General features: G+C 38.5%; 1 protein-coding gene across 1 annotated transcript in view; it reads right to left on the minus strand.

The window, feature by feature from the left end:
• The window catches only part of DNAAF4 (dynein axonemal assembly factor 4), a 104001-nt gene that overhangs the window by 85676 nt on the left and 5474 nt on the right, over positions 1-12851 (minus strand). Inside the window, exons 3-5 of the mRNA XM_082617094.1 lie at positions 2827-2900; positions 2524-2695; positions 1986-2133 (exon numbers count right to left, since the gene is read on the minus strand). Of these exons, the coding sequence (XP_082473220.1) occupies positions 1986-2133; positions 2524-2646 (271 nt within the window). The 5' untranslated portion in view covers positions 2647-2695; positions 2827-2900. The remainder of the gene's footprint in view (positions 1-1985; positions 2134-2523; positions 2696-2826; positions 2901-12851) is intronic.

Genomic DNA, 12851 nt, shown 5'->3' on the forward strand with positions numbered 1-12851 from the left:
ACATATTGTCTATGGCTGCTTTTGTTCTGCAATAACAGAGCTGAGTAATTGTGACACAGACTACATAGCCACAAAGTCCAAACTATTATCTGGTCCTTTACAGAAAAAGTTTCCCAACCCTTAGTTTAGATGGTCAAAATTTGGAATAGTTGACCATATAACCATGAAAGAGAAGACTCAAGCAACTGTGCAATGAAAACAGATATCTAAATCAGAGAGGAAGGTTATGATTAGAAAATTCCCTTCCCACTCCTGAATAAGGTGGCCAACCAGTTTAAGAAGGGAATTTGACATAGAAGAAAGTGTTTCATGTCAGAAACAGGGGAAAGTAACAGGTTTACGGATATGACTTTTCTTTATAGCCTAAAAAGTTGGTGGACAAAACGTTACCTAGGGAAATCAAGACATACACCCCCACCCACCCCCAACCCCCGCCCCCCCACACACAAACATTTAAGTCAGTGGTTCTCAAACCTGGCCAGGAATCATAATCACCTAGGGAGTTCTCAAACCCCAATCTGTTTATTTTAAAAGAAGCCATTATAATAGATGATGGTTCTGGTCCCATCTAACTTCAAAATTAAGATTATCAACAACAGCTGAAATAAATCTAAGTATTTACATATAATCTTAGGTACGAAGTCAGAACACCTTGGGTGTGTTTCATGACATATTCCCAGGCCCCATCTCAGACTTGAATCAAAAAGGCACGCAGGGGTAGGAGAGCAGATATCTGGTTTTTAAAAACTCCTCAGTTATTCTGGGACTCAATAAAGAACTAAAGTAAGCTGGCTATGGTAACCTACCTTAACCAGTATTTTCTGAGCTGAATACCACATTTTAGAGAAAAATTCCACCTGGTCCTAGGGATTAAAAAATTAAATTCCACAGCAAGATACCAAGAAAACATTAACATAAAGAATGGCTGCAGGGGGCTTCCCTGGTGGCGCAGTGGTTGAGAGTCCGCCTGCCGATGCAGGGGACACGGGTTCGTGCCCCGGTCTGGGAAGATCCCACATGCCGCAGAGTGGCTGGGCCCGTGAGCCATGGCCGCTGGGCCTGCGCGTCCGGAGCCTGTGCTCCGCAACGGGAGAGGCCACAACAGTGAGAGGCCCACGTACCTCAAAAAAAAAAAAAAAAAAAAAAAAAGAATGGCTGCAATTTCCCCATTCTCAATAGTCCCAACTCAAGGCTTAACGCCAAAGACCTAAGAGAAATTTCAGGCAGTAGATAGAAAACACAAGAAAACATGACAACTAGATCAGGGAGGAAGATAACAGAGCTAAAGCAGTATAGGGCAATTACTGACCCACAAAGCTGATCTTGGCAGAAGAATACAGTACTGATTAAGAGTACAGAGAATGGGGGATCTCAACTTGGACTGTACATTATAATTCCCAAAAAGCGTTTTAAAAACTACCAGTACCTAGGTCTCAGTCTCACTCCCAGAAACTGATTTGATTGGTCTAGGGTGAGATTCAGACATCTGTATTCTGTAAAAGTTCCGTAGGTGAAACACTGCTCTAGAGTCAAACTGCTAAGACTCCATTTCTAGTCTGCCACTTACTAGTTGTGTGACCTTTGGCAATTACTCAACCCTTCTGTGCCTCAGTAGCCTCGCCTTAAAAAAGGGGGGGGGGGCGGTACCTAAGTGATAGATTGTTGTGAGGATTAACAGATGAACTAATGCCTAATACAAAATGAGTGCTAAATAAAGGCCATATTGGGAGGCCTTACCCCCTGAAGATAGGAGCCCACATCCTTTAAAAACTAGTATTAATGGACTCTAATTTTTGAATAATTCGATTACTCAGGAATTAGGTGATTTATTTTAAGAGGCATCTGAAGCACTAACTCTTTTAAATCATGCTATGTGTCTATTTCGTTTTCCTAGAATAGCAACATAAATTTCAAAAGAGAAATTTTTAAATGGTATAAAGTATAAAAAGCACAACCAGCTGAACGTCTTTTACTAAAGAACTTACCACCTGACAGAGAAAGGGTCTCCCACATGGCCGCTTCTTTTTTGTGTAAAGTGAAAACAATAGTGTCATTCCCAATCTTGGCTTTGCTGCTCTCATCGTCTATGGGAGCATAGAGAAACACCTCAAATAAAAATGGAGGACAGTTCACCTATTCAGAAGGGGGAAAACGGAAGTCCATTTAGTTACACAAATGAAAGACACACCCGTTAAGAAATAAGTGATAGAGGCCAAAATCATTTTCTTAAATTCCTGCTATAAATATATTCCAGGTCAAGATAAAAGCACGGCATATGAGGAAATCCTGGATAAAATCATCTCTGACCTGGTGACGTGTCTACAGACGAGGTGTCACCTGTATGGGATTCGTATTTTGTTTTGTTTGTTTTGCTTTGTTTTATTTTTAATAGGACTAAAATTTTAAGATGCTTATCTGCAAGGACGCGCCTGTTGCATGTCCACAGCCGCGCCCTTGCAGCCGCTTCGGACCACACCCCCGGCCCTCCCCCACCCCGCCGGCAGGCACGACTCGCTTTCCTACCTTCAGATAGTTTTCCGTGCAGAACACGTCCGCGTCCCTGACGCTGACGCCTCTCAGGGGCACAGAGATGAAGACCGCAGTCCTCGTCTGCTGCCAGCTGTAGTCGCTAACCTGCAGGGGCATCCCGGGAGGCGTCCGGAGAGGCTGGGGAAGACTCACGCCCGCTCGGTTGCTAGGGAAGCCGGGGTTACCACAGGCCAGCCCTTCCGGGTCAGGCCGGGCCGCGGCATTCCCCCCCTCCCCTCCCCCATTCCCAGCATGACCCGGGCGCGCCACTGCGGTCGACCTGCGGGCTCCCCTCACCACTGCCTGGGTACTCCTGGCGGGAGCGTTACCGTTGCCTAAGGTCTTATCTCTCACCCGCAGTCCAAGCGAATCTGCGAAGTAGCAGACCCACTTCCGCTTAAGCAAGAAAGGAGCTTCACGCTTGAAAATGCAGAAAAGGATGTGGGAAAGCGTGACCCGCGAGAAGCAGGTGCGACGTCCACGCGCCATTGCAGCCCTGGCCTTTTGTGTTTGTTCTGACGGGGGCTGTAGAAGTTAGCACCATTTGGTGTTCCTGTTTTGGAAATTTCCTGCTCATACTGACCTTCTGGCCTAGGAGCTTGCCTGTTCTATTATAGTCCTTAAAATCCTGTCAACCGTAAGCCCGTCACAAGCATGTAGGTAGGGTTTTCTTCTTGGTTTGAGAACTGGGGAGAAACGACCGTATGACTCACCTGGCGAATGCTTGGCTGCAACTCAACTGTAGGATAAGTTGAATTGACACGGTATATTTTACAGTTGTTTAAGGAGATTTGTAACTTTAGCGCTGAGAGGAAACTTAAAGATCATGTAGTCTTCCCACATGCAGTATTTAAGGAATCTGAGATCCATATACTCAACCCCATTGCCACATGGATTAGCGGCTGAACTGTGATTAAGATCCTGACCCCAGGGCCTCCCTGGTGGCGCAGTGGTTGAGAGTCCGCCTGCCGATGCAGGGGATACGGGTTCGTGCCCCGGTCTGGGAGGATCCCATATGCCGCGGAGCGGCTGGGCCCGTGAGCCATGGCCGCTGGGCCTGCGCGTCCGGAGCCTGTGCTCCGCAACGGGAGAGGCCACAACAGTGAGAGGCCCGCATACCGCAAAAAGAAAAAAAAAAAAAAAAAAAAAAAAGATCCTGACCCCAGGGCTTCCCTGGTGGCGCAGTGGTTGAGAGTCCGCCTGCCGATGCAGGGGACACGGGTTCGTGCCCCACTCCGGGAGGATCCCACATGCGGCGGAGCGGCTGGGCCCGTGAGCCACGGCTGCTGAGCCTGCGCGTCCGGAGCCTGTGCTCCGCAACAGGAGAGGCCACAACAGTGAGAGGCCCGCGTACCACACACACACAAAAAAGATCCTGACCCCATAACTCCCATTCCAATGTTCTTTCCTTGGGATGCTTTCTGGAGACAGTTTATAAATTACTGGAATTTGATGTTAAAAAAAAAAAGACATGAAAATTAAGCATCTACAAACTATTTGCCACGTAGGAATGGGGATTTTTTTTTTTTTTTTTTTTTTGCTGTACACGAGCCTCTCACTGTTGTGGCCTCTCCCGTTGCGGGGCACAGGCTCCGGACGCGCAGGCTCAGCGGCCATGGCTCACGGGCCCAGCCGCTCCGCGGCATGTGGGATCCTCCCAGACCGGGGCACAAACCCGTGTCCCCTGCATCATCAGGCGGACTCTCAACCACTGCGCCACCAGAGAAGCCCAGGAATGGGGATTTTTAACATTTTACTTTTGGAAGTCATTAATACAAATTTAAAAGCTCCTGAAAAAGTCGAGGAAAGCTAAGGAGCAGCAGACTTGGGAGGAAAAAAAAATCATCTTTTACCCCCCAAACAGAGCACCCCTCACTACCTTACCTAATTTTGTCAGCTGTTCATCATCTCAAGGATCCCTAACTTTGAAAACTGGGGCCATGTTAGACTTCTTTTCCCTTGTCCTCCTAATCGGAGAAACCTAACAATCAATCCTATAGATTCTTTTTATGTTGCTTTTGGCATTTTTCCCCCTTGTGTTCAATTCCTACTTTCACCATTTTGTTTCAAACTCTCCTGTGTCTTCAAAAGACAGAGTTTATGCATTCCTATTATATAAAATGTTAAAGTATAGATTCTGCCACTATATAAAAACACAAGTGATATAATGTATGTATAGAAAATAAAAAGGATACTTTGTTTGAGAGTTTCAGGAAAATTCGTTAGCAATCACTTTGTTAAGCACATACAAACCTCTGGTGAAATTGTTCTCCTGACTACCAACCTTTTGAAACTTTTTACACTCTAAGTGAGTTATGTCTTTTTTTAAAAAAAAAAACTTGATCAGTTTTATTGCTGAATCATTACATCAGCTGATACCAATTTAAAACACCATTAATCTTTATACATTGTTTCAAGACAGGTACTTATCTAAAAAGTGTTTCACAAGCCTTGAAACTAATTCAGTCTTAAAAGTCTTAATCTGTGTTTCCTATTAGATTTAAAAAATAAAAAATCTTAATCTAACCCAAGTGTAGATGGAAATTTGATATATGGCAAAAGTGACTGTGCACATAAGTGGGGAAAAGCAAAGAAAGGAATGACTATTGAATACATTGGGTGCTAGGAGAAATGGTCACCATATGGGAAAAAATGGGATTGGCTCTCTACATGCATATGGTGTCACACACAAAAATGAATTTCAGATGAACTAAAGACATACAAGCTTAAAACATACATATATATTTTTATATATATACACATACACAAATACGTGTGTGTGTTTGTATGATCTTGGAGTAAGAAAGCATTTAAGTATGACATCAAAAGCACTTACCTTAAAGGAAAAAGATTGAAAACTTGAACTAAAATTAAGAACTGGTGCTCACCAAAAGGCACAATAAAGAATGGCAAGATATGTATTTTTTCCATGCCCTTCAGTCAAAGACCACAGGGGCACCTGTAGTTGAACAAGTTGAGTTTATTTAGTCATTGAGCACACACCACATTGAGTGTCTCAGTAAGGGGGTGTCAGAACTAGAGGGAAGATCTAAGGGAGGGAGGGTTTCCTCTAGATTGGGTCCTTTCTTAAAGAGAGGGTAACTCTATGATTGGGTTAAGAAGTAACTGTTCATAGCAGCTTCTAGCAAAAACCTAAAAACAAGCCAAATATCTATCAATAGGTATATTCATACAAAAGAATATCATACAACAGTAAAAATGAATTAATTTTACTTTACACTGGATGGATGAGTGGGAAAAAGCAAGTCTTATAAGACCCTTAAGGAACAATGCCATTTGTATAAAACTTGAAAATAATGAAAACCAAATCTGTTGGTTAAGGATTCCTATCTATACATATGTGGTACAACTATAAAGGAAAGTTAAGGTGTAAGAAAGGATAATGGTTAACTCCTAGGTGAAAGTCTTGCAAATGACACCCTTTGTGGTAGCCAGAAAAGCTGGTTTCTACATAGACACACTGCATGAATTAAAGCAAAGTTTCTCAAAGTGTGGTCCCCTGACAACAACATCAGCAGCATCTGGGGACTTGCTAGAAATGCAAATTCCCAGACCCCACTCCAGACATGCTGGACCAGATAATCTGGAACTGTGGCCCAGCAATCTGTGTTTTAACAAGCCCACCAGGTAATGCTGATACATACCAAAGTCTGTGACCCACTAGGTTAAGAGATAGGTTTTAATGGAGGAAAGGAGAAACTTACAAAGCCAAGAAAAAACACAGGTTTCCCCATTCTCCCATCATCCCAAGGAGAAACACACTGGGGCCAGAGTGCTATGCTCCATCTGCAGTGTAGCTCTGCATTACAGGAGAGGAATTCCATCCCCTTGCTGTTCTCCCTTCTTATAGGGCAAACATGAAAGGAACCTTTTTGGGAGGGAAGTTATTGGGACCCAGGCAATCTTGGTTTAGGTGCAAACTATTTATAAGACATCTGTGAAAGCCAGCTACCCAATATCTGGAGACCTTGATTCACATGGAAAGATTTAGTTGGAAGAAAAAAATTACTAGTACCCTGGCAAGCTGCATCAGATGCAGCCCCTCCCACTGGAAGACAGGAGGTCCAGGTCCTATTGGCTGGTTCCCTAGGAAAATCAAGAGAACACCCCAAATTATTTTTTGTTTGATTTTGTTCATTACAACAAAGCATGCCATCAGAGACCATCAAAGAAATTGCCAATTTTTTCTCTAATTTTGGTGATGGATTTGTCTTATTCATCTTTTGATTCATAATATACATATACAAACATCTGCATTATTTTTTATGTAACAAATATTACAAAATTAAAGTAAATTTTTTAAAAACAAGCTCTATAATAGAGAAGGGTCCTTATTTTCTCCTTATGTATTGTGAGGCTCTTAGGGAGTGAAAATGTACATTATGAAGCAAAAATTAAATCTGATCTATTATTCTTCACCTAAAATGAATTAACTAAAATTTGTTTATTTTTTGATGGTCAAACTGTCAAATTTGAAACAATTTAAAGCCTTTTTCAGGCTATGCTGTCATTTTCATCTTGAGTGGATCGAAATTTTAAAAGATGTTGGTTGGCTGTTTTTATCATTAGTTTTCTTCATATGTTTTGAAATTTTGATTTAGAGTGGGTTTATTTTTCTTTCCTTTTATTTTTGTTTCTTTCCTCTAGGTTCATCCTTTCCTTTCTAGCAGTTTTAAGTTGCCTCTAACTTGTGTCCTACGGACTCCAATTCAGCCAAGTGTTATATGCTAATTTAGTTTCGAATTCTTTGGTGATACTGTACATGTTATCAACTGAGCAAATTACAAAACTGTGCACTTCTGCCACATTAGGCCTATAAGCTGGAGTCCCAGGTATCAGTTGGAGCTAGGTTTGCTTTTCAACCTTTTTCACGTGTGGGGCAGCAGTGCAGAGGAATCCCAGCTCCCTCCAGGCTTAAAGCAGTGCTATGTTTTTTGCCCTTTTTTCATTCCTGTTATTTCTGTCGGCTATTTTTTTAAATCAGTTTCACCAGAGGCTCATCAATTTTATTAATCTTTTAAGATATGTGTTGGCTAAAAAGTTCATTTGGGTTTTTCCATAACATCTTATGGTAAAACCTGAACGAACTTTTTGGCCAACCCAATAAAATAAAATCTTTTATCTTTTAAAGATAAAAATTGCCTATTTGTGGCCCTATTATTCCTCTCTAGTGTTTGTTTTCTATTTTATTTCCTATTATTTTCTTTATTGTTTCCTTCCTTCTACTTTCTTTAGGATTTTTTACTCTTCTCTTATCCTCTTGAGTTCAACACTTAGCATTATATTTTGGGCTTAAAGATTATCTAAAGCTATACATTTCCCATTAAGTATTGTGTTACTGCATCTCTTAAGTTTTGAAATGTAGTAGCACTTTAGACCTCATTACCCTGCCAGATTAGAATTTTTGACTGCAAATTTCTGCTTTGGACTCAGAGTCAGGCAAGATGCTGCTTCAGCATCATTTATGCTTTTTTCTTTATTTCTTGTCCTGGGATGTATTTATGTTGGTTTTGAACCCAACTGTATCTTTTTATATTTATCATTGCTATATGTTTGAAACAAAGGGATACCTTAGAGCATCAATTCATAATGTTATTTGATCAGAAGTCTCTGTACATCTTTTCTCTTTCCTACAACAGGTAAGATACATTTTTCCTGTTTTTTTCCTTCCACACATTTAAATAAATCTTTTGTGCATTCAAATTTTATCTTGTATTTTTGTCACTTTTATTACCTCTAATACCAAGTTGCATCAACTGATACATTCACATTTTATGCATTCTCTTTTTACTCAAGGCACCTGATGGTTGTTTCAAGCAAACTTTGAATGTCTTTTGTAAAACTAATTTTATCATCCAAGCAAGTTTGTTCTTACTATTGCTACAGCGGTGTCTCTACTTCAGGGATCACTAAGCTGCTGAGATTGTAGCACTCCTCTCCAATTAATTTTCTATTAACAAAACTGGAGTTCTAACCTGTAAAAATCAAAATAGAGATATGTTCACATTTTCTTAAGGAAACTCGGGACTCAGTGTTATGTATAAACTTCACAGGAAAAACAAGTTGTATATAGCAAAGCCTGTCCAAAAATATTGGTTTGGGCTTCCCTGGTGGCGCAGTGGTTGAGAGTCTGCCTGCCGATGCAGGGGACACGGGTTCATGCCCCGGTCCAGGAGGATCCCACATGCCGCGGAGTGGCTGGGCCCGTGAGCCATGGCCGCTGAGCCTGCGCGTCCAGAGCCTGTGCTCCGCAACGGGAGAGGCCACAGCAGTGAGAGGCCCGCGTACCGCAAAAAAAATATATATATATTGGTTTGCTCCTCAGTATAAAACTAAATTCCTGGTAAATTGTAGGCTACTGCCCTGCTTAATGTTTCCTAGGACATCTCCTACCCAAAGCCAAGACTGTTATGCCTACTTGTCTTGATAAAAGTCAAGCATTTAAAAAACAGTTATTTTTCTCTTTAAAAACTAGCTTTATTTAAAAGAATCTGAGGCATAACACTAATAGGAAACAAACTTACAATACATATTGTTCAAGAAAGCCTGCCATACATAATTTCTACTAATAGTAGGTCTATATACTGATAAATAACATTCTTTATACAATGCACAAATGACATTTAGCATGATCCCTGAAAAGAATGGCCAACAATAACATGGACTGTTTGATAGAACCTCTACCCGTCTTACTATTACCTACAGAATAAAAAACTAAAATGTGGAGATAAATTAAACTCATCCAATTTTAAATTCTAGCATGGTGTTTAAGGAAGAAAGAAAAAAGATACGAAGGAAGAAATTATAAGAGTTAGATATCTTAAAAAGAAAAATGAGAATTGGCTTACCATTATTTATAGTAATTATTAAAAAGTATTCAGAATTGAGAATTATTTGGTTTAATATTTGGAAGCCCTTAGGCAGTTAAACTATCCATTATCTACTATATCCAATCAGTTACCAAGCCAATTTTATTTCCCTGAAAACTGTAACCTGTACATTAACCACATAAGGAAAATAAACAATTTGGGGTAACCTAGTCATTTCATACTTTATTCAGATTTTTCCACAAAGCAATTCTTGAATCATTTAATACGAATACTTCTTTCAACTTCTATGATTCAAATAGAAACAGACCCAGTTCTAAAAGATTGTATATGAAAATACCAGAAAAAAAATCCCTAACATGTAAAACTAAATTTTTAATACAAAAAAAGAAACCCATGAAAACATTGGGCATTCAAATAAAGTATAATGGGATTATGACACAGTATTATATCTGGCATTTTTTAAAATTTAAGAACTGAATCAGATTTATTGCTATGTCAATTCTATCAACAGCTAACAATCAAATGTACAAAATATACCACAACAACCATGCCAAAAATGATGCTGTATAGAGATCATTAGCATAACACTGGTAGACATTAATCTTGTAATATACATCACTGATATAGTAAAACCTTGTTAATTCATGTTAAATTGATAAAAGTCTAAAAATTTGAATATTTTAAAAGATATGCAGTTTAAGCACTCACAAGCATTCTTTTTTTTTCTGTTAAGCATGTAATTTCAAATATACAAATTTCCAAGTATTATCTATTACGATTCTTTTGGGTACTTAAGGTTTAATGACAAAAGAATGCTTTTAAACTAGTATTCTGAAATAAATGCCTCTAAAAAGCTTAAAATTTTCCCAAGATTAAACATTTTTCTTTAAAATCTTGATTATGACTTTTATTAACAAATCTTTTCATCAGATAGTACAAAGTAAACATTCAAGTCTTGTATCAATGGTTATAAATTGTAAGTAAATTAGAGGAGTTTTATGGTATTTTAATAGTTTATTAATAAATGAAGATTAATATTACCACTTATTTTGGTTATGGTGGAGTGAATGATATCTTTTTTGGTTGGAAGACATCAGAATAAGTTCAAAGTCTAATATATAATTTTAATGGTATGGGCTAAAAAAATCGAATATGCACTGTCAATTAAGATAATTCCTTAGTAAATTATAACTGTAAGAGGAAGATCAAAATTTTAAGAAGTATTTATTGTATTATGAGTGCTATGAATTGCCAACACCAAATTTTACCCCTCTCTCCCATTTCAAAGACATCAGGCCATCTACTAACCCATAAATATTGATGTCTCACATACTTCATAGAGTAGCTTAAACATACCAGCATATGAAATAATTAGTATTACATAGTAATTTCCTTTGCCATAGGAATAAATGTTGGACAAAGTCTGGAAACGTTTTATTTTCCAATTTGAATTACAGTAATTTTGCCACAGATCACAGCACTAGCGCATGTGTTACTTTAAACATGCTCTAAGAACAAAACAAAAATTTACTGCAAAAATACATGTCACCAATGTGGAACACACTCAGATTTGTATAAAAGTACTGAACTAATATCCCAAAAAGAGGTATATGTAAGCAGTACATAAGGAAGAAATAGTTTTAATATGAAACAGTCATTTAAGTCACATACATCATGATAAGAAGCAGGACTTTCTTTTATAAAAGATATTTTAACTAACAAGCAACATCATCTACATCACCTACAGAACAAGAAAAGTACAGGTATTGAGAATAAGTTTTAATATGATTACAAGTAATGTGTTTCGACAAAATATGACAAAGACGAAGCTTATCCATTGGGTTTCATTAAAAGTCTTCAATGAAAACTTTCTTCCCTTTATTTGCCCTAGACCCCTTGTCTTGGGAGATACTAATCCCATCCCTAGTCCCTTTACTCCAGGGATGCCTCTAAGCTCCCATCACTGTACCAAGAGTTGGAAAATTACAGATATAACTTCTATACTGCTTTATCAGATAAATGGAATAGAGAAAAGGGGGAAGTTGCTAAAATTTGGAAATGAGAAGAAAATCTCTGAGTTCAGAAGTAGAGGAAAAGAAATTGTGAAAAGTCTCCACAATCTAAAGGAGATTGGGAAGTACTCTCAAGAACGTATCAGTCAATTTGATAAAAATACTGCTTTCCATGGTGCCTAAATGTGGTCATATTGTGTGAAATCAAAGATATTAAAGATTCATTCTGAATAAAGTCTTTAAAAAAAGAGAAATTTAATCCCACTTCATTATCTTTGTTCAAATCTTGTTGCAAAGGACTGTCCCCTTAAAATCTAGCCAACCACAGCCAACAAAGAAATGGGAATTCTGATTAGAGGAAAGATATGAAATTTTGAAGTACAGAGCATCCAGGAAGGCAAAAGGCAAGTTGGTTTATATAGCATTCCACTTGAGAGTTTAGGATGGGAAGAGGGCAACTGGGAAACACACCAAACAACTCAACCTTCCTGAACCAAATCAGAAAAAAGGAAAGACCTCTGCTTCTTTCTCCTTCCTACATTGATTGATTCCCTAAAGAGGACTGAGTACTCAGTATGATACAATACTGTTGTTAACTACACGATGGTGTAAATAAGCCTTTATGAGCTTCCTTAAGAATCTAATCATCTTATACAGAGTTCTAAACCACTATTTACAAATGAACTTTGGGAATCTGGATGCTTTTAACTAAACTTTTTTTAATTAAAAAAATCTTAAATAGCACAAATGTTCATGCATATGAAACCTTTATACACTGCAAAAAAGAAATCCAAAAACTCTTGAGTTCCCTTTAAAAATCATTGCTTATATATATATATTTTACTATTACATACAATTACCATAGTATGTTGGACAATAAGTACTAGCACTCAGTTTATTCAAGACAAACAAATGTAAAAGAATATTAGAAGAAAACTCCTGATATTTTATCTGGATGATTAAAGTCAGCAGATTTCAGGGTAACCTATTATTGAAGTTTTTTTCCTACCACTAGGCAGAGTTGGGAGTCTAAACACACACACACACACACACACACACACACACACACACACACAAATTGGATTTCTTTATATTGTGTTCATCTATGAAGAATAAGCACTAGTACAAGAAAATCTTCAGTTTTATGTACATAATCTTCTAGTCTGGATAACAAGAATCATAATAGCAGTATGCTAAAGTATTTCACACAAAAGGAAAACATGGATCACAAATCTAATTCCAAGCACTCTGTCTGAAGAATAATTTATTTTTTCTAGAGCAAGCTAAGCTGTTCCTGCATTAGGGAGTCCAGTAGCATCTAGAAGCAAGTGGATCAGGAATTCTCTAGTGAAATGAACAAAGCAAGTTCTGAGAAAGGAACTAACACTTTAAAACTTTCTAGTAACCTAGCCTTGGTGAGAGAGCCTAGCTGCTGATAGCCAGGGTGAACTTTGGCAAA

This window comes from Mesoplodon mirus (assembly GCF_964341445.2).
Source record: "Mesoplodon mirus genome assembly, chromosome: 4".
Lineage (NCBI taxonomy): Eukaryota > Metazoa > Chordata > Mammalia > Artiodactyla > Ziphiidae > Mesoplodon > Mesoplodon mirus.